The 15,173-nt window shown below is 54.5% G+C and overlaps 2 protein-coding genes across 31 annotated transcripts in view; both read right to left on the bottom strand.

Annotated features, from left to right (window-relative positions):
• Window positions 1–3,121, bottom strand: part of MADD (MAP kinase activating death domain) — a 46,389-nt gene extending 43,268 nt beyond the window's left edge. For 23 of the 25 annotated variants that reach the window (XR_009245284.1, XM_036492798.2, XM_058663065.1 and 20 more), the window contains exon 1: window positions 2,679–2,804. The gene's annotated coding sequence lies outside the window, so the exon portion shown is untranslated. Of the gene's footprint in view, window positions 1–2,678; window positions 2,808–2,840 lie in introns of those variants that run through there. The other 2 variants (XM_058663064.1, XM_058663063.1) reach the window with 2 other exon arrangements.
• A 923-nt stretch (window positions 3,122–4,044) lies between these two features.
• Window positions 4,045–15,173, bottom strand: NR1H3 (nuclear receptor subfamily 1 group H member 3). 6 transcript variants are annotated; one of them, XM_058663076.1, is made up of 11 exons: window positions 15,051–15,173; window positions 14,457–14,797; window positions 13,879–13,957; window positions 13,126–13,314; window positions 12,469–12,735; window positions 12,063–12,271; window positions 11,764–11,943; window positions 11,503–11,602; window positions 4,827–4,940; window positions 4,549–4,643; window positions 4,045–4,356 (listed from the first exon to the last, which is right to left on the bottom strand). In XM_058663076.1, the coding sequence occupies exons 2-11, from the start codon at window positions 14,595–14,597 to the stop codon at window positions 4,210–4,212; spliced, it is 1,521 nt and encodes a 506-aa protein (XP_058519059.1). In that variant the 5' UTR covers window positions 14,598–14,797; window positions 15,051–15,173; the 3' UTR covers window positions 4,045–4,209. The 6 variants fall into 6 exon arrangements, with proteins under 6 accessions (XP_058519059.1, XP_058519060.1, XP_058519063.1 ...); XM_058663077.1 differs by having other exon boundaries at window positions 14,981–15,070; XM_058663080.1 differs by lacking the exon at window positions 15,051–15,173 and having other exon boundaries at window positions 14,615–14,971.

The following is a 15,173-nucleotide window of genomic DNA, read 5'->3' on the forward strand; positions in this document are numbered from 1 at the left end:
ACACTAACACACTGTTGACTGTACACACAGAGGTACTCCCTATACTAAGACACACACCACTCCCTCATCGGCATCTGTGTGCCCTCCCATACACAGAAGTGCACACACACTCCCTGTACGTATGCTTAAGGCTCTGTTTGATTTAGATAATGAGCTGAAGTTCTATTTTTTCCCCTACTTCATAACAAACAACACCTATGTGTGACACCTCACTCCCTCTCCTCTCTTGCTCTCCATAGAGGACCTGCAGGTAAGAGGATTCAGTGGTGTCTCCATAGTGACTCTGGCTCCCAGCACTATTTATAGCAGAGCCTCGGCCCCTCCCCTGCCTGGTGACCACACAGTGCTAGCAGCTGCCACTGCAGAGCTGGCCAGAGCCCCTAGCACAACAATTCACTCTCCTGGAACCTGGAGACATTTCTTATTAAGAATGAGGCTCTCGGGCCCGGCAGCGTGGCCTAGCGGCTAAAGTCCTCGCCTTGAAAGCCCCGGGATCCCATATGGGCACCGGTTCTAATCCCGGCAGCTCCACTTCCCATCCAGCTCCCTGCTTGTGGCCTGGGAAAGCAGTCGAGGACGGCCCAAAGCTTTGGAACCCTGCACCTGCGTGGGAGACCCGGAAGAGGTTCCTGGTTCCCGGCATCGGATCGGCACGCACTGGCCCGTTGCAGCTCACTTGGGGAGTGAAACATCGGACGGAAGATCTTCTTCTCTGTCTCTCCTCCTCTCTCTGTATATCTGACTTTGTAATAAAATAAATAAATGTTAAAAAAAAAAAAAAAAGAATGAGGCTCTCCTCTCCCCACTTCCTGTCTTTAATTTGCACTTGGTCCTAATTCTGGCTTTTGAGAAAGCTATCTCCTTGCCACCAAGTTCCTTCCCAGCCTCATCACTGCTTAGAAAACTCCAACAGTCCCTTGGCTCTCCCAGCGGCTTACAGGGCTGTAAGCACACTGCAGAGAAGTGAGCCTCATTAGAGTGCTGTCTCAGCAACCTCTGACCCAGCAAGAAAAGGGGAGAAAAGACCAGAAAATGAGATGGACGGATACCAGGGTGGGGGAGAAACCTGATTCATTCTCTGGAGAACGATGTAGAGGTGTGCAGAGTGAGAGCCGGTGTGTTTCCAACATCAAACAATTCCAGAATCAGCACTCGGGGGTGAACCTTGACACCCAGGGTGATCAAGAAAACTGGGGGCTTTGTGCAGCCCCCATCATCTCAAAGGCCGGCCGGAGGCATCTCCCAGGAACACCAGTTATTCAGGCATTATCAGGTCTCCCCAGGCCCTCTCTGCTCAGAACTAGCTGACACAGATCATTCTCACACGTTCCTTTTTGGAGCCCTCAAGCCCCCCTCCCCCATTTTAGCCAGCACTGGTAGCTTCTTAGCCACACTCCTGATCTCACCAATGGCCTCTGCCCTGTTATTCTGATTACAGAGATAACCCATGCTTCTCTTCCTATTCCTGCCTCTCTCTCTCTCTCTCTCTCTCTTTCTCTCCTAGTCTCCACACAGATGCTAAAACCTCCAACACCATCTAGAACTCACATTTTGCCCTCCTAACCAAACCTGACTCAGATCCTGCCTCTGGCCACAACCACATTCAAGGACACTTAACCCCCTGGGCCCTATCTTTCCACACCACAAAAGCAAAAAGCTTAAAACGGGTATCCTTGTGTTCAAGTCCACACCAGCATCCACCCCGTTCACAAGCAATCTTGGACTCCCCAAACCTTTCCGTGATCCAAGTCTTCTCTGTCTACAAGCGCGCTACTCGAAGCACCCCTTTGGGTTGGTCTCTCCTTCAGGGCAGGGAGGATCTCATAGTAAAACCACAGGATCCCCCTCCCAGAGCTATCGAAATGGCATCTGTGCTGACGTGAGCGTGACAGGAGGCTCTCCTCCCCTCCTTCTCCCTTCCCAGTGACCTTGCAAGCTTAGTAGTACACTGGTCCAGCTTTGGGGCGAACTGGAGCAAGGAGGCTGGCGATAGGCAGCGCTGGGGACCAGGGGAGGGAGAAGGAGAAAGCATGAAGGGATGCTGGGGGATTGTGGGGAGGGAATGCTGCTGCAGGAAACAGTAAATGCTGTTTCCAGTCTACAGTAAACCCATTTTTGAAATATCAAATTTCAGATAAAAATTTTTCCCCTAAAGAACCAAACGAGATTCTCTCCAAATCCTAATCAAAAACAAGGCTCACGCACACTCCCACACACGCGTGCACACACACACACACACACACACACACACACACAGGAGCCAGGCGCTCGTGCGGGGCTCTGGCCCCGGGGCTGGACAGCTCTGCACGCCCCCTCACCTGCTGGACAGTTCCCCGCCCCCGCCCCCGAACCAGCGCTGTCCGCCCGGCAGCCATCGAAGCGGGAGCCGAGCAGCCCGGAGCCTTGCCGGAGCCCGGAGCCCCGCAAGCCTCAACCCTCGGCGCCCTGACCTCTGGCCGCGCCCCCTTCTTCCGCAGACCCCCAGCCCACTCCCTGTCGAGACGCCACTCCCCCTCGCGCTCCTCTAGCGGCCTTCTCAAACATCATTCCTCCCGGGGGTCCCGGGGACCCTCAGCCCCTAGGTGTTGACCCTCAGCCCCTAGGTGTTCCCCCTCACACCCCACCCCAAATTATCCAAACATCCGCCCAGGGCCCCCCAGCAGCCTGGACCCTCCTACCGCCCGAGCCTCGAGGGCCCAACCTCGCAGACCTGACGTCTCCGGCAGCCGAGCGTCAGCCGCTGCTCAGCGCCGCTCCGAGCGGCCAGTTCCGCGTCTGCACGGGGGGCGCGTACCACTCGGGTGCCGGAGGGGGGGGAAACCGAGGGGCCTGGGCCGTACCATTAGGCTGCCGCGGGGTTCAGGGCTGCACCACCTGGGGCGCTCAAGGGTGGAGCCGATCTCGGGAGAAAAGGCGGCTGCGCACACACCTAGCCACGGCGGGAGAACGGGTTGGGGAACACTAGGCCAGCCCAGCGCTGCTGCGTGCCAAGGGGAGGGTCCAAAGGAACACCTTCGGTTTAGGTTTCTCAAACAGATTTCAATTCGACGTGGCCATTGAGTCCGTTTTGACGTAATATGAGTTCATCGGAAAGTGATTTCGCAAGGTAACCTGCCACTGAGGTTTTCTGACCCTTCCCCACCCCATTCCTCACCCCTCACCTCTTTCCCTGCACCCCCCTACGCTATTTGGCAGCGCCCGGCCTTCAAGGCTGCAAAGCCGGCTACCGGCGCGGTGGAGCATACCAATTCCGGAGTTAGGGGGTGACGGTGTCGGGCTGGGCGGTATCACCTGCACCGGGCGCGTTCTAAGGGAAGCGGCTGTGAAAGGCGTCGTGGTGCTCCCTGGGAAATGGAGTCCAGTCCCTTTAAAAAGGGACATACTACAGGGTGGCTTTCCCTCACCTCAGGAGGCTTTTCTGTCACAGGATGAGGATCAAAAGTGGAGGGGGGGGGGAGGAATGGGGTGTCTGCACCCTGTTTCAGATGCCAACAAAAAACACTCGTGCATTGCACACACACATACACACACACACACGCTTGGCTGAGGCGTTAGTTCTGAGAACCAGCAGCCAGGGGACCCGCTGCCCCGGGCTCATTCCGAGGGCGGGAGAAGGAGGACGGCTTTGCCTTCAGCCTTGCACCGACCCAGATGGCGCGTTCCTCCCGTCCCCTCCTCTGGCTCTGGAGGCGGATTCTCAAGGACAGCCATCCTTCCCGGTCCAGATCCCTTTCCCCAGACTCTTTCGTTCTCTATTCTTTTTGGCCTTCTGCTCAAATACGGTCAGACCAGACTTATGTGCGAGGTAGCCTTGGGATATTTATGGCCAAGCCACAGAGGGATGGCGATAGAGAATTTCTCCTGGGGAGGTGGGGGACAGGAAGCCATGGATGGCAGGGGATGGGCAGGGTGTCAGAAGAAGCCTTGTTGGGGGGCAGCCCTTAGGCTTCTGTGCTGGGCGGGGTCTTTGGAAGGAGCAGACCATTCCAGTCACGGGCTCCGCCTCCCGCCCCTCCCCCATCCAGCAGCCACAAAAACTCCAAAACCCTTCAACTTTCCTTTAATGCCATGGGAGGATTTCCTGGCCCAGCTCCCAGGAATATTTACTCTTCAGGAGGTAGCCTGGCGGGGGGTGGTGGGTCTCAGCTGTGCGGCCAGAAAACAGAAGATATACGGGAGTTTGGGGTGGAGATGGGCAGGGGAGAAGAGTCACTCGTTCACATCCCAGATCTCAGACAGCAGAGGGGGCAGCTTTTTGTCCTGCAGGCGCAGCGCGAACACTTGCTCGGAGTGGACGCTGCTCAGTGTCCGAAGGCTCACCAATTTCATAAGCATCCGTGGAAACATTAGCCGGTCCTGGGAGGAGAGGTACAGGGGGAGGGAGGAGGAAGGACAGGCAAACGGGCAACATTAGCTCTCCCCAGGGAAGAGGGGCAAGCGGGGAGTTGTGGGAGAGGTAGAGGATTGCTGGGCTCCCTGTAGTCGGAGAGGGATTATTGAAGAGCCAAAGCAGGGGTGCTGGGGAGAAGGGAAGCAGGGGAGACTCACATGGGGGTGGTGGATGGAGACGTAGGCATGCAGGGCCTCCACATATGTGTGTTGCAGCCTTTCTACCTGGAGCTGGTCCTGCACGTTGGGCCGGTCTACAGGTCACCAACACAGTGGAGGAGCAGGTCTGGCCAGGGTCTTAGTTCCATCTCACAAAGCACACCCCCCCACAAACAAACAAACAAACAGGGACATGCCCCACCCCACCTCTTCCATGGCACAAGAGCACAGCCAGGGCCACCACCTGCAGGATGCCTGCCTGCCTCCCACTCCCGCACCTGCAGAGAAGATGCTGATGGCGATGAGCAGAGCAAACTCAGCATCATTGAGCTGCAGCTCGTTCATGGCTCTGGAGAACTCAAAGATGGGGTTGATGAACTCCACCTGCAGCCCTGGCATAGAAGATGGGAGACAGCGGCATGAGGCGGGGAAATGGGAGCTTTTTTCTCCCCACCCCTCAACTCCTCCACCTAGGGAAGTCCTCAGTGGGAAGGTTCCAGGCTAGGTAACTGTGGGCCAGGTTCTTAGCCTCTAAGCCTCACAAGTGAAATGGGCATCCTGTCTAAACCTCTTTTTTAAGATTTCTTTTTATTTGAAAGGCAGATTTTACAGAGGAGAGACAAAGATCTTTTTATTTGCTGGTTCATTCCCCCAAATGGAGGAGCCAGCTGGAGCTGAATTGGAGCCAGGAGCCTATTCCTTGTCTCCCACATGGGTGCCTGGGCCCAAGGCTTTGGGCCCTCCTCAGCTGCTTTCCCAGACATAAAGGAGAGCTGAATCAGAAATGGAGGAGCCGGGACATGAACCCCATCCATATGGTATGCCAGCACTTGTAGATGGAGGATTAGCTAACTGAGCCATTGTACCAGCCTCTAAATCTCTCTTAACATATGTGATGGTTAGGTCCCGGTGCAATAGCGATAGTGGTTAAAGTCCTCGCCTTGAACACGCCAGGATCCCATATGGATGTCGGTTCTAATCCCGGCAGCTCCACTTCCCATCCAGCTCCCTGCTTGTGGCCTGGGAAAGCAGTCGAGGACGGCCCAAAGCCTTAGGACCCTGCACCTGAGTGGGAGAACTGGAGGAGGTTCCTGGCTCCTGACTTCAGATTGTCGCAGCACCAGCTGTTGCGCTCACTTGGGGAGTGAATCATTGGACGGAAGATCTTCCTCTTTGTCTCTCCTCTCTGTATATCTGACTTTGCAATAAAAATAAATAAATCTTAAAAAAAAAGTTAAAAAAAAGGATGTGTGATGGTTAAATGCTAAAATATGCAGAGCACTCGCCCCTGGGTGGCATGCAGGAGGTGCGGAACCAAATAGCAGTAATAACAATATTTCTGTGATAAGGATTTTTGAGAGCTTAGCATTTCTATTTTATAAATGGAGATTGATAAAGAAACCCTTTCACTATTAAGTGCCCATACATATTGGAACACTAGAGATCCATTTCAGGTACTACATTCCTAGGGAATATGGCAGAAGATTAAGGGTGTGGCTGCTGAGGCCAGAATGCCTAGCCCTGAGTCCTGGCCCAGCCATTTACTAGGCTATGTAATCTTGAGCAAGTTAGTGATGTTCTCTGAGCCTTGATTTTCTCAACTGTGAAATGGAGGAGATCAAAGGCCTTAGAGGCATGTGGTGTATGGTAACTACCACATCAGGGTAGGGGGCGGGCCTGGTGGGGGTTATTGTGGTCGCTCCGACTAGGCTGCAGCTCCCACTGGTTTATGTGAGGGCCGAGTGTGTGCTGGGCAGAACCAGGCTGGACTGCAACACCCATTGGTTCCAGTGGAAGACACAGCTGGAAACAGAATCAACCCAGCAATTGCAACCACCAGCTGATTGGGGCGATGGACTGTGCCGGGCCCTGTGCTTGCAAGTACACACAAGAATCTGGTCTGGGAACACCTCAGACAAAGTTTCTTTGGGGATCTCCCCAATCGAACTGCCAGACTCAGAACCCTAACCATGAAAAGACAGAGGACATGGGCCCGGCGGCGTGGCCTAGCGGCTGAAGTCCTTGCCTTGAACGCACCAGGATCCCATATGGGCGCCGGTTCTAATCCCGGCAGCTCCACTTCCCATCCAGCTCCCTGCTTGTGGCCTGGGAAAGCAGTTGAGGACGGCCCAAAGCTTTGGGACCCTGCACCGGTGTGGGAGACCCGGAAGAGGTTCCTGGTTCCCGGCATCGGATTGGCGCGCACCGGCCCGTTGCAGCTCACTTGGGGAGTGAAACATCGGATGGAAGATCTTCCTCTCTGTCTCTCCTCCTCTCTGTATATCCGGCTTTCCAATAATAATAAATCTTTAAAAAAAAAAAAAGACAAGACAGAGGACGGAACAAGTCAATCAACCATCTTAGCCATATGTTGGCAATGAAATACTGGGCAAACGGAGACTCTAAGATGGACCATGTCAATCAGTGGATTCTTCAGCGACCTCATCGTACTTGGAGTGGCGAGATTGGCAGCGATTCGTAACTGTTGAACTATCAAACCACTTGAGCAACAATCTTGGAGCATGCCCCACATCTGGGACCTTGGGTGAGTGGGAGACTGGGTGGGGCTTCTCCCTCAATATCCCCCTTTACCTCAGATACATGAAGGAAACATGTGGAAATAATAGTCATACCCACTTTCCTGTAGCCCTTGAACCTTTTTACCCTAATTAACTATGTAAAGATTGTCAAAAATATAATTTAAAAAAATGGGGGGAAAAAGGTAACTACCACATTAAGCATTTGCTAAATAAGTAATAAAAATTTTAAGGAATAGAACCAGGTGGAGGGTGCTTACTATTGTGTAGTAAGTAAAACTACTGATTGAAGTGCCATCAGCCCATAGGGGTGCCAGGTTGAGACCTGGCTGCTCAACTTGCAATCTAGCTACATGATTATATGCCTGGGAAGGCAAAGAAGAAGGGCTCAAATACTTGGGTCCCTGTACCCACATGGGAGACCAAGAAGAAGCTATGGGATCCTAGCTCCAGACTGCCATTGTGGTCATCTGAGAAGTGAACCTGTGGATAAAAGGTTGCGCACTCTCTCTCTCTCCAATAAATGAAAACAATTTTTTTATTTAGTTATTTTTACTGAAAAGTCAGACTTACAGAGAGAAGAAGAAACAGAGAGAAAGATCTTTCATGCTTCACTCCCCAAGTGGCCACAAGGACCAGAGCTGAGCTGATCCAAAGCCAGGAGCCAGGAACTTCTTCTGGTTGCTCCACGCAAGTGCAGGGTCCCAAGGCTTTGGGCCATCCTCGACTGCTTTCCCAGGCTACAAGCAGGGAGCTGGATGGGAAATTAAACAGCCAGGACATGAACTGGTGTCCATATGGGAACCCAGCGCATATAAGGTAAGGATTTAGCCAGTAGGCTATCTCACTGGATCCCAATTTTTTTCTTAGAAAATGGAACCAGAAGCGAGAGCCATGGCTCAACAGGTTCATCCTCTGTCTTTAAGTGCCAGCATCCCCTGTGGGCAGCAGTCTGTGCAGTTCGTGTCCTGGCTGCTCCACATCTGATCCAGTTCCCTGCTTATGGCCTGGGAAAGCAATGGAGGATGGCCCAAGTCCTTGGGCCCCTTACCCAGAAGAGGCTTAGCATCAGCTCAGATCTAGCCACTGAAGACACTGGTGAATATATCAGTGGGTAGGAAATCTTTAACTCTCCTTCTCTTTAAATCTGCCTTTCCAATAAAATAAGTAAATCTTGAAAAAAAAACCACAAGAAAATAAATAGAATTGGAGTGGGTATTTTGCACAGCTGCATAGGACCCCTGCATCCCATGCTGGAGTGCCTGTGTTCCAGTGCCACATCCTGCTGATGTGCACACTGGGAGGCAGAGCAGCACCCAGCCAGGACACCTAGCTGCAGCTGCTCTCTCCTGGCTTTGGCCAGACCCAGACCTGGCTACTGTAGGGATCTGAAGAGTGAACCAATAATGGCAGCTCCCTGTCTCTTTATCTGCCTTCAAATAAACAAACAAAAATAAAACAAAGAAACAAAAAGTAAACCCAATCTTGCTGAGAAGACTGAATTATGAGGCCAGCATTACGGTGCAGCAAATGACAGCCACTTGAACCAGCATCCCATAAGAATGCTAGTTCAAGTCCTGGCTGCTCCACTTCTAGCTCAGTTCCCTGTTAATGCATCTGTGAAAGCAAAAAAAGATGGCCAGGCACTTGGGTCCGTGCCACCCACCAGTGAGACCAGGATGGAATTCCTCTCCTGGCTTCAGAAAGTGAATCAGTGCGTGGAAGAAGTATCTCTCTCTCTCTCTCTCTCTCTCTCTCTCTCTCTCTCTCTCTCTCTCTCTCTCTGTAACTCCACCTTCCAGGAAAAAAAAAAAGACTAAAATACAACACACACACTACCTACAGCCACAGCACCTAGCAAATACGCCCCCCCGTGCTCATTGTCACTGTGCCCCATGCTGTCCCCTAAGCATTCTCAGATTTTTTTAGCAGCCATCTGTTACACTTTCCCATTTGAGGCTTCTTGATTAGTCACTTCCTGCACTTTAGCCCTGATGTTTATCAAGTGTGGTGTGTGTTGCTCCACTTAATAAGTCCCATTTTAGAAAGCATTTTTTCATAAAGTGGTGAGCCCCCAAAGTGTGCCAAACAGCCCCTGTCTACAGAGATTGAGAGGTGATTCTAAAACATAGTTGTGCACCTGTTGGGTCTGCCAACATGATCAAGTCCATGTCATCGGTCACTTCCCATGAGTAGCACGAGAGAGCACACAGAGAGGAAACAGACCTGACCAAGACCACATGGATGAAGTGAGAAAGGAAAAGGCAAACATGATGACATCTGAACCTGCTTCTAGAAATAAATCTATAAATAGGCACAGATCCAGATAATGCAGACCCATAAGGGCGGAAGGAGCCCAGATGTATAAGACCCGCAAAGGGTGCAGAAAGAAGGCTGTTTTGAAGGAGAAGGTCATGGTTAAGAAGGTCAGAGATGATAGCCGTTTCGGGAAGTGGTGGTTTGGAGAAGCGGGGCAGAGCTAATGTGAAAGCTGGGTCGAGCCATCAGATGGCTGTCATTGGGGGCCTATGCATTTGGGCAGTATGCCAGGCCCCAAGGGAGGCAAGGGGTGGCAAACAACCTTGCTATGCCCCACAGTGAAGGAAGGTCCGCCTGAGAGCTCACTGTGCCACCTGGGTTGGGACAGGAGCTAGGGATGAGCCACCAGATGCCCGGGGAACACACCAGACTCCCTTCCAACCTGGGAGGCCAGAGTCTAGCAGCCCTGGAGGGGAAGTCGCAGCACCTGTGTTTAGCCATCAAGCAACTCACTCTCCTCCAGTCCCTCCAAAACTCCCTGGGCCTCCCACACTCTCCAAACCCTGCACCCACAACACAAGCAGAAACAACGTCAGAAGACAATGTCCCCAAGCTAGCATCACAGGGGGAAGCAACAAGGTGGACCAGTTCCAAGAAAAACTGCTGAAGGGCCAGGCTAGGGACTCGGGTGTTGAGCCTTAGCCTGCTAGCAGCCCCACCTGGGCGTACTTGCTGTGTTTCTATTCAGTTCCATGACTTACCAGGCAGAGTTCAAAGGGGCGCCAGGCTGCTTCTGACAAAGCAACTAAGACGCAGGTCGGGACACCCACATTCCACAAGGGGTCCCAGGGTTAGAGTTCCAGTTCTGCTCCCAATTCCAGTTTCCTGATAATGTGCACCTGGGATGACTCAGGTACCTGAGTCCCTGCCACCCATGTAGGAGGGAGGTCTAGACTGAGTTCCTGGCTCCCGGCCTCAACCTGACCCAGCCCTGGCTGTTGACAGACATTTGAAGAGTATACCAATGGTTGGGAGCTTGTGTGGGTGTGTCTCAAATATACTAATTCATAAAAAGACAAACGGAAAGAGGCACTAGCGAAAGTGATCTTAAAGAACACTTATGAGAGTGGGCCTGGTGCTGTAGCCTAGCAGCTAAAGTCCTCTCCTTGCACACGCTGGGATCCCATATGGGCACCGGTTCTAATACCAGCAGCGCTGCTTCCCATCCAACTCCCTGCTTGTGGCCTGGGAAAGCAGTCGAGGACCTTGGGACCCGGCACCTGCGTGGGAGACCCAGAAGAGACTCCGGGCTCTGGCCATTGCGGCCACTTGGGGAATGAATCATCAGATGGAAGATCTTCCTCTCTGTCTCTCCTTCTGTGTATATCTAACTTTCTAATTAAAAAAAATAATAAATCTTAAAAAAAGAACACATGTGAGAAAGGTTTTCTACATTTTCGCTGTTAGTTCTAACAAAATGTGTTTTCTAGATGGTTCCTAGTAAAATGCATTGTAGGAGCAGAGTATATAATGCGGAATTTTTTTAAAGACTCTTTTTTAATTGGAAAGACAGAGTTACACAGACAGCTGAGGCAGAAAGAGAAATCTTCCACCTATTAGCTCACTCTTCAAAATGGCCACAACAGCCAGAGCTGAGCTGATCCGAAGCCAAAGCCAGGAGCTTCCTCCAGGTCTCCACGTGGGCACAGGATCCCAAGTACTTGGGACATCTTCTGCTGCTTTCCCAGACCATAAGTAGGAAGCCGGAGTGAGAAGTGGAGAAGCCAGGACTCAAACTGGCACCCATATGGCATATCAGCACTACAAGCAGGGCTATGCCACCACGCTAGCCCCCCGATATCGGGACAATCCTGTGGGGGCACTTCCTTGCTTTTCCTCTAAAGTGACACTTCCACAATGCGCTCAGGGTTCCGGGAACCCAGTTTGAGTTCCAGAAACCCACTTGGCCTCGTGAATGGAAGCTGGGGTCTGTCCAGAGCAGCTGAGAAAGGGCTGTTGGCATAGCAGCTTCCTCTCTTGGAAGAATAAGAGCAGCCTCCCTGTGACAGCCCTGAGCCCTGGCCTGGGGCTCAGAAGCCAGTATGGTCACAGGTACATGACCGAAAGCACCTGACCATCCGACCCGCTCACTTCTCACCTGCTTTGGCAAAATCCTCCCGGTTGTAGCTGAAATCCTTGAGGAAGGTGATGCTCTCAGTCCCAGGGTTGTACCTGCGAGACGTCTCTAGCAGCATCACCTGCGTGCAAGCAGCAGACCTCACCCAGGGGCCGGGAGGGCCAGCCCTGGCACTCAGCCCTCCTGGCGGAGGGAGAAGGTCTCACCCTTCCCCTCACCCATCCTCACTTCCCAGCTGCATGTCTGGGGGTGCCTCCCATGATGGTCCCCCCTTTCTGGCACCTCGATTGCAGAGGTCTTTAGCAGGGCAATCTGGTCCTCCCTGCTGAGTTGTAGGAAGCCAGGCAGCTGTTTGGCAAAATCCACGATCTCCTGCACGGACATGATGGCCAGCTCGGTGAAGTGGGCAAAGCGTTGCTGGCGGGCCTCCCGGCTGTGGGGGTCCGGGGCCATGGGCCAGGGCTGTCCAAGAGGCAAGGTCGGCATGAGGTGCGCCGCTGTTAAGAGGGCTTTGGGGGACCATTGAGGGGGCCCACAAGTGCTCATGGTATAGCCACCTCGCCCCAGGCCCCGCCAGGTACCGTGACTCGAAGCTGATCAGAAAAGGAACGCCGGTTACACTGTTGCTGGGCTGCGACCAGTTTCTCAATCATGCCCAGCTGCTCTGGACTGAGCTGGGGCAGGACCTGGGGTGGTGAGGAGGCCCTTGGGGGCATGGCTGCGGCCTGGGCCTGTTCTTCCTCCTGCCGCTTTAGTTTCTTCAGGCGGATCTGCTCTTCTGACAGGACACCTGTGAATGGACGGGGCCAGTTGTGAGCAGCAGCAGACGGCGGAGGGGGCAGATGCAAGCTTTGTGGCAAGGTAGGGACGGCACTGCAGTGCACACGCAGGGGCTGACCAGGCCCTGTAGGCTCAGGCAGGTGTTTGCCCTCACACCCCACAACCTGTCCCACCGGCCTCTCCCAGGCTCCCAGCTCTGACACTCACACTCCTCCCGCATGCCGGCTTGGCGGCACTTGCGCAGCCGGCACTCCTGGCACTTGCGCCGCATGTAGGTGTCCATGGGGCAGTGGCCACCGCTGTGGCACACGTAGCGCGCTCCCTTGATGACGCTGCGGCGAAAAAAGCCCTTGCAGCCCTCGCAGCTCAGCACGTTGTAGTGGAAGCCTGAGGCCTTGTCCCCGCACACGCTGCACAGCTCGTTCCCCAGCATTTTGGGCGCCGGCCCTTTTTTCCGCTTCTGTGGACGGAGCTCTGCATGACAGGCAAGGGCTGGGATTGTTCTCCCTGACTTTGGCTCTGCCCTGAGCACATGGTAACATTCATTCCCTCCACTTTGTAAGCAGTTCTGTTTCTGGTTGGCACAGGGCTACCACCTCTGGGGCACTGGGGCAAACCCTTAGGATGCCTTTGTCCTTGTGTCAACCATAACCATTGTTTCCACTTTCCCGAAGAAGGCGAATGGAGTCCAGAAAGTCGAGGGGTGTTCTGAGGACACCGACATTCAGATGGCTCAGGCTGAATGCACTGCCAAGTCTTGGGATCCCAACTATGACAGTATAAGGTCAAGGACCCCCAGGTACTCTTCTGGGTCCAGGGAGTCCCTAATGCCTCCCTGAAAATCACCCAGCAGCTGCTCCTCACCTGTGGGCTCTGCAGGGCCCTCCATGCTGGGGAGCAGGTCTGCAGGCTCCGCTGCCTCCAGCCCCACCCTCAAGGTGCTGCCCGCAGATTGGGGTGTCCCAGCTTCCTCCTTGAGGGGGCAGCTGCTGCGTTTCTTGGCCTGGCTGCACACATCCTGGGCATGTGGCTCCCACAGCTCCACAGCAGAATCTGAATCCCCTGATCCCGCATCAGAAGGAACACAAGAGGGTCTCAGGTCCCTTGGCAGCTCCACTTTCCCACTCCCTCCCCAGGGCCCAGCTAGGGAGCTGCAATCTTCTTTCCACCCTTAGAGGGCAGCCAAACCACAGCTCCCGGGTTTTGGGCACCCCAGGCTTCTGCACGCTCTAGGGCCCCCGAGCTAGTCCCTTGGAGTCTCTTGCACCCTAGACTAACTTAAATGTCATCTTTGTCCCCTCCCCCCACCAGACTGGGAGGCTGGTGTGCATTCATTTCAGAAATTCTGTCTAGAACTCCCCAACTTGGCCAGAACAGATGATGAGCACCAGCCATGCCAAGCAGCAGCAGGCTCAGCTTGGGCAGGACTGGGTGAGAACATGCCTAGAGGCTAGATGCCAGAGGCAGGCAGAGGTGGTCCGGGCAGAAGGCAAGCTCTGGGCTGCTCACTGGAGGAGGGCATAAGGCAGGTGACGGCAGGGTCCTGAGAGGGGCAGGAAGGGGAGCAGAGCCAGAAGCCTGGGCTCAGGGGAAGAGGGTTGGCGTGAAGATGCTTACCAGGAGAAACCTCAGGCTCAGGGGCTTGCAGCCACAGGGACATCTCTTCCTGGAGACATGGACATCCCCCAGCACTGTCCTGTGAGAACGAGGCACATTATACTCTTCTGGAACCTGGCGCCTTCCTTTCCCTCAGCTCCCTTCCTCCTGGTGCCTGCCGTTTGGTGGTACCGTAATGGGCTGAAGCAGACTTGCCACATATGGGTTAATCTGGGCAATACTTTCCTCACAATAGCCCTCCAAGGTGAGGCCTGCTCTCAAACCCATTTAACAGATGAAGAAACTGAGGTTCCATGAGAATATTAAGTCAGTTGCCAATGGCCACACAATTAGGCAGCGATAGGGTCAGGATTCCACCCAACCCAGAACTCTCTGACTCCCAGCCTGAGTTCCTGGCCAACTTTCTCCTTCAAAGCCTCCTCCAGGCTGCAGGGAATGTGTGGGCACATCTGTCCAGCTCCCAGCAGGGCTCCCCTCCCCTGCGCTCCAGCACATTGACACCATCAACGCTGGGCAGACCTACAGTCAGGATGTAGCCACTTTGCAGGGTCCCAGAGCAAACCTCTCCCCTCCAAGACCTCTTTCAGAAGCCCCCAGGAGTTATCCTGAGACCGGAGCAGAATTGGGTTCCTGCCTGCGGCTTCCATCACCAGTATCCCTGGCTTGACCCCGCGAGTCCTTGCTGAGATCCTTGGGACGCGCCTCCACAAATTCCCCATATCCAGGACCTCTTTACTCAGAGCCAGGGCCAGTGCTGGCAAACGGACCCACCGAAGCCACCAAACTTCCGGATTGCGCAGTCTCTGGGGCCCCCTTGCTGGCAGAGTAAGCTGGTGCAGTCCCCTGTCCAGAGGCCTTGGCGGCCAGCTGGAGAGCTGGTGCTGCGCGTCGCCGCCGCCGCTGCCGCCGCCGGAGGGACCTGGAGCTCGGGGGAAGTAGCAACGTGGGGGAAAGGCAGAGGGGCGGGGCTGCCCAGGGGTCGAGCCACCTCCTTCCTGCCGGCCGCAGGACCGGCCAGGGACCCGACCAGAGCCGTGGACTGCTCAGCCTCCACCCTCGGGGGCTGACTCCTCCCCTGCCAGCCGCCCCCGCTGCCCCCTACCCCCAGCCCAGAGAGCCGCATGACCCTGCACGCTGGCCTAGGTCCGCGACTGTCCCGTTGCTCTCCTCACCCCGGTGGCGCTTGGCGCTCAAGGACTGCTTCCCAGACACCCCCACCCCAATCCCAGCAGCCTCCAGAGTCAGCGTTCCCGCCCCTCCGGAGACACCTCGCAGAGCAAAGGTCTCGGCGCGGC

The sequence above is a fragment of the Ochotona princeps genome, chromosome 4 (genome assembly GCF_030435755.1).
Source record: "Ochotona princeps isolate mOchPri1 chromosome 4, mOchPri1.hap1, whole genome shotgun sequence".
Classification (NCBI taxonomy): domain Eukaryota; kingdom Metazoa; phylum Chordata; class Mammalia; order Lagomorpha; family Ochotonidae; genus Ochotona; species Ochotona princeps.